This window comes from Phanerochaete carnosa (assembly GCF_000300595.1).
Source record: "Phanerochaete carnosa HHB-10118-sp unplaced genomic scaffold PHACAscaffold_4, whole genome shotgun sequence".
Lineage (NCBI taxonomy): Eukaryota > Fungi > Basidiomycota > Agaricomycetes > Polyporales > Phanerochaetaceae > Phanerochaete > Phanerochaete carnosa.
This window is the reverse complement of record NW_006767631.1, coordinates 1,230,094-1,236,093: the sequence shown is the minus strand read 5'-3', so window position 1 is coordinate 1,236,093 and position 6,000 is coordinate 1,230,094. Positions and strand designations below refer to the sequence as shown.

The window sequence follows — 6,000 nt, the reverse complement described above, 5'->3', positions numbered from 1 at the left end:
TGTCATACAAGTCTCAAGGATACTCCGCATCCGAGAATCTGACCATATTCTCTACACCCAAGAATCGTGAGTCCGCCCGTCAGAAATTCTGCGCCTAAGACTTGTGCAAATGAGTTTTTGTGCTCGCAGCACTGAACTGTGGGGAACTAGGCATGTCACTTCAGAGGCTCTTCACCACGACGCGAGCACATGTGTACGCGAGCTTGACAGCTGTGTTGATTTCAACCTACGTCCATGCCCGCCAGTATCCTGAGTGTATCGAACGCGTCTTTATGTCGAAACCGCGCAAATCCACCCTTGCCTCCTTCATCACCCCCCGAGTATGATCGGCCCACCAATCGTGTTTCGGTTCTGCCTCTACGCAACACCTTTGGCACATCATACACCTTGTTGAGCTTGCTGAATGCATCATGCCCATGTCAACCGCTCCGCCCGCATATACCGGCCGGCCTTGCTGAACTGCCCGGACCAGTGAGCTTGATGATAGACCATTCTCCATCCCGCAGCCTGCTGCTCCAGCATCCGCCATGGCTCAATATCCTGCAGCCTAGGTTATACATATGTTCTATTGTAGTCTCCCGTCATTCAATGTGCACTTTTATGTATCGAACACGAACGAACGTGAGCTCTGAGGCTCTGTGGGCGCCATTCTGTTGCGGGGAGATCTCGGATCGGGGCGGATTTCGCATTGCACAAAATCATGATTTCGGTCGTACGAATCTCAGACGAAAACCAAGCCTCAAAGATCACGATAGTCCGGATCCCAAAATTTGCCAGATCTTGAGCTCCACAGTCTCATCCGTGCAGCTGTGTAGAGATATGCTTTGGTACAGTCCGTCGGAATGTTGAGCCGAACCCGCGCTGCACATAGAACCTGCACGGAACTGGTACGGACGTACGACAGGTTAAGCGGTACCGGTCAAGTTCAACCTGGCTTTCGATCGCTGCAGCAAAATGCCTGCAGATCGGAGTAGCACTCACGGCAGATGAAGAGCAAGCAAGCACCTATGATGAGGATATCGGCGGGTTGTGCATGGCTTGAAAGCGGGTTTGTCCCACTTTGCAAACTCCGCTCGCGTGCTTTAGGCGCCACGCCCCAGGATGTCCGCTCGTAAGCATGCTGGACTCAGAGCTCAATAGGAGAGATTATAAGTCAAACAGAAACTGCTACTTACCTTACATAAGTGGTGCTCTCTTACATCCTATAAGCTCTGTAACTTGCCGGTAAGCGCTGATGCCGGCGCTTCATTTTGTAGGACTCGGAAAGTCGAATGCTCGAACATGTACAGTGTGAGGGGGTTTCGAGCCAAATTACATAGGCTGTAGACGTGCACAAAGATGATTTCAATGCCTGCTGAGTGTAAAATGCGATAACCAGGTTGAATGCTGCAATAAAGCTCGCGCGAGAGGTTGAGACGCATGAGAACCGGCGGACTATGCCAGTAGCTACTTGATGGTGTCCTGGCTAGTAACGGCACGCATTTTGTTAGCATATGTGCTCCTTGCATGTACTCATAGAACTGCAGTTAAACGTGTCTGATCCTTTCGCACTGTATGTTAGCTCTGCCACGGCTACAGTATTAACCTCGGCGCTTGGTGCTTGGCAGTTTGTTTAGACGCCCATTCAGAAGCCATCGCATAAATAAGAAAGCCTTATGGAGATAACAAATACTTTGTATTGGCCATTCACTTCGTTATTTTAAACGATACTTGGGATGGCCGCGGTTCCGCGGCCCGCCGTCGGGAGGGTGTGGCAATTAAGGCACGCGGGCGGGGTTTGAAGAGTGGGATAAACCCGCTGGATGATTAGCCTCAAGTGTCTCCCACGACCGTCGAAGTTATGGAAAACTTACGCAGGGGACGATAGAGATCTCGCGGTGCTACTAGGTGCTTTGCACGTTTCCCTAGCTTGCGACACAGAGCTAGCCGACAACGATATTAGGCACACCAGCCTTGTTTCATTATTGATGTGAGCAGTAGTGATGATGTTGCTTCCGAGCAAGACTCGGAGGGAAATGCTCCACAACGTCCCTCCAGATGGGCAGATCTGTATGGCAGTCGATTGAACCTTCACATTCACATGCCACGTTCGACGGACACTCTACGGTGAGTCCAAGCTTGTGCTCAAGCTGTGTCTCGGTGCTACTACGGTCGTGTACTTGCCACCGCAGAGAAAGGCAATAACTTATGTTACAGCAGCACTTTGGAGTCTGGGATTGTCTGCGCTGTATGCTACAGTAATGTAGTGCGACTCCGGACGTGACAATGGCATTGCACGCTGGCTAATATTGAGCTGATTAAGGTTTGGCATCCGCATTCTTCGTGCGAAATAGTCAGGCTAATGGCGCTGGAATGCTCAGCCGATATCGATCCCACAGCATGCGTTTTGACTCCTCCAGCTAGCTTGGGATCACCATAGCTGCTCTACCGTTCAAAACGCACTGTCCAATTCCAACTCGACATTCATGTTCTTCCTCCGCCGTCCACCTTCCGCTCCAGATAAAATCTATTCATCTTGTCTGTCGACGCTACACGAGGGCCACGCCCTCTGGTATCCGGAGCCCCACGCGTCAGGCGAGCCGCAGATCGGCGACGTTGGCTTCATACGCAAGGGGGCATTCATCCGACTCTTCAACCTTGAGGGCCTTGACCCTTCTGCACCTCAGAAGAAGAAGGTCGTATTCTGGGACCCTACGTTCAAGACCGCTGAGCCACTACCCCCAGGTGTGCTCAAAATCGACCCCAGGCGTCGTCCACTCGTTCCTGCTCACTATCGCAGCCATGGAGTCGAGAGCAGGCAATCAAATGCCTCAGCAGACATGTGTGTGTACCTGCTCACCCGACAAGCTCCATTTCGCTGACGGCCCGCAGATCGGCTGGTGCGAATGCATCCGTGACACTGAGCGCAGAGTACACATGCAAGGCGGCCCAAGGCGCGGTGCTTGCGCTGAAGAGCGAGGCAGACGCCGAATCGATCTTCGACAACTTGACCCTGAAAGAGTACATTCTCCGCCACCATGACGAATGGTACGCATATGCCAGGGGAATTCTCCGCCAAGATGTCAAGCGAGAGGATATTATCATGATTATCGGCTGGGTCAAGACCGAGGCCGACTGGGCGGCCGCTGCCTTCAGCAACACTAGCACGAGTTCTAGCGTCTCGGTCGAAGGCCACGCTGCTGGTGTTACGGGGCTGAGCATGGGCACGTCGCACACGACCTCTGTGACTGGTCCGATGATGCAACGACAGGGTGAGAACCACGTTGCGAATGCTCCCAGTCCCGCTTCTGCAGTGCCGAAGAGGGATCAATCTGTCCTCGTGAAGCGGTACATGGTGCGGAAGTGGCTTGGAGTCTTAAGGAGAATTGTTGCAGGCGCGGGCCCTGATCGGCTTCCTGATCCAGGAGATGAGAGGAATGGCTCGACGGAGGAGGGAATCCTGGCGGACGAGGTGGAGAATACCAACAAGACGGAAATTCTGGACCTCGAGAATGAGGTGGGTGTTTCGTTATGCTGCATCACAAAGCACGGCGACTGAGGATACACCCAGGGCGAGATTTATGATCCACTGGATGTCCTTCTCGACTATATACTTGAGGTACATCTGCTCAGCAATTCATTTCATCGCGTCGCAACGCTAAGCAGGAAATTCGTGACAACAGACCGCCAACGTCGAGACTGTCATCGCGAGCGATGATGATGTGTGGAGTATCGCAGTACGTGCGATGAAATGCATTTGACAAGGGTGAAGGGCTCATTATTGGTCAGGGCGGCAAGCCGGTTATTGATTTCGCAACCCACCTTCGTCAAGTTCGGCCTCCGGTACAGATTGTTGGCACGGGTGAGCTTCTAACTCTAACCTGTAAGTAGCAACGGTCTCTAACTGGCGCAATTTCCTACACAGTCGGATCGATATGCATGGAAGATGCTATCTCCCACGAGAAAACACTCAGATTTACTCGTCGAACTATCACTGCGTCGGATCTGACGAAGTGGCCGGGCGCCGCCATAGACGGCGCCGGTCACTTGAGGGAAGGGCGCGTTTTCACCGGCTCCTCGAGAACAGAAGCTCAACCCCTCAAATTGAAGCGGATCACCTTCAGTGATCCGCGCAGTTCACCCCATTATTGCAAATTCTTCGCTTTGTCCGAAGATGGCAAGCTTCTTGCGGCATCGTTCAACAGTAACGACGTCCTCGTATGGCGATTATCCGACGGTCTACTCGTTCAGCGTCTACATTGCCAGGGCCATACGGGCTGGGTTGCTGTCCTCTCCTTTTCTCCCATTGACTCCTACACCCTAGCCTCCGGGTCCTTGGACGGGTCGGCGATTGTGTGGGATACTCGAAGTGGCCGTGTACTTCTACGTCTGGAAGAACACGGTGGTCCAGTGCACAGCATTGCATATGCTCCCCATGGCGCACTCATCGCCACCGGTACTCGCGACGACGGGTGCGTGAAGGTCTGGGACGCGTCGAGTGGAGCATGCCTGCATTTCTTCGGCAATGACAACAGCATGTACAAGCTCGCGTTCACCCCGGACAGCTCATTTCTCTGCGCCGAACTAGCCGGGTCCTGCATCATTTATGACACTCACACTTATACGCGCACTGCTACGTTGCAGCACGTTGCCGGAAAGTGGCACCACTCGCTAATCTCTCATCAAGGCGATCGCATAATCACCGTCCCGCATTCGGACCACCCGGGACAAGTGAAGATTTGGAGTGCGGCGACTGGCAAAGAGCTTCTTGCGATTGAACATTCAACGAAGCTATCGATGCCTGTGGCGTTTTCCCCAGATGGGGCCGAGGTAGTGGCAACTTGCGGCACGGGCTCGGACGCGGCAGCCGTCACCTATAATTCACGGACAGGCCAGCTATGTCGTATCTTCAAGTTCGAAACGCCGGTAGACCGTGTGGCGTACTCCCCAGATGGAGAGTATGTCGTCTTTAGTACTAGAAATGGCACCGATGTCGAACTGTACAATGCGAAGTCTGGAGCATTTCTCGCAATGTTTGATGGGCGGGAAGAGGGTTGGATTATTAGCGATATTCGGTTTTCTCCTGATAGCCAAATTCTTCTAGCACGGTCTGGGTATGGACCTTTACATCTATATAATGTTCAAGATGTGTTGCGAATGCGATAGCGTAGTATGAGTGTAACAATACTTGCCCGGCTCATGGTACTATAGCAGTGCGGGCAGTAGAGAACATGCGCTAAACACAGCATTTTCATTTGTAACGAACAGACAGTGTACTTATGTACAGGAAGCACTAAAACACAGGTGGCGGGCCCAGAATGGCGCACATTTCGCGAAGCGCAATGGAGGGATTCAGGACACAGACGAACGTTTGGAGGTGCTGTCGCGTAGTGTAGTAAGCGGCGCGCCGAGCTATGTGTCGACTCTTTTTGTGTTCTCAGAAATATAATGCTCAGCTGAAATATCATAACGTAGTTTCGACGTACTCACGCGATGCGAGTGCACCCGGGGATAGCTGTTAGAGTTTCCGTTAGCATTGATGCGTCGTCTGGCGGTTCAGGCTCTGTCCGTGGATGACGATTGGGACGGGTTTATCTGAGATGCCAGAAAGAGAAAGCAGCAGCTGCGTAGCGACTTATGATGACCCTAGCTCAAACGAGACGTGAACAACATCACACAGAGACCGCACAAAGCACTCGACCTTGGTCTGCAGTTGGGTAGGAAAAACACATTGTGATTATGACCACCAGCTTCCACAGGCAAGCGATGACCCGGGGATATAAATTTTGGGCGGCTCATCCGCTAGCATACAGAGGTAGCACTGGAATGAAACAAAAGTTCAGGATGCCTACCACCCGATACTCCTATATCCAGCTATAAACGCTATTGATTTGAGCATGTAGCCGCCTCCACGACCACTAACAGAGCGATGTGACGGTGCCCAGCCGAGCATGCGCTCGTTACCTGACACCACGCTCAACTAAAAGTACCGCGATTCCTCGAACTCGTTGTATAGCGGAA

General features: G+C 52.5%; 2 protein-coding genes across 2 annotated transcripts; both read left to right on the top strand.

The window, feature by feature from the left end:
* Window positions 1–2,501: 2,501 nt before the first annotated feature.
* PHACADRAFT_66257 (uncharacterized protein) lies at window positions 2,502–3,601 on the top strand (the record flags this gene model as incomplete). Its single annotated transcript, XM_007394354.1, has 3 exons — window positions 2,502–2,821; window positions 2,872–3,496; window positions 3,551–3,601. Coding segments are annotated over 3 exons (996 nt in total), but the record flags the coding sequence as incomplete, so codon positions are not given.
* Window positions 3,602–3,888: 287 nt separating this feature from the next.
* Window positions 3,889–5,245, top strand: PHACADRAFT_253777 (uncharacterized protein). The gene has a single exon (XM_007394353.1). It carries the CDS (start codon window positions 3,919–3,921, stop codon window positions 5,143–5,145), a length of 1,227 nt encoding a protein of 408 aa, XP_007394415.1. The 5' UTR covers window positions 3,889–3,918; the 3' UTR covers window positions 5,146–5,245.
* Window positions 5,246–6,000: the final 755 nt, after the last annotated feature.

Excerpts from the sequence above, each read along its gene's own strand:
- PHACADRAFT_253777 (XM_007394353.1), top strand. The coding sequence starts at position 3,919 with ATGGAAGATGCTATCTCCCACGAGAAAACACTCAGATTTACTCGTCGA.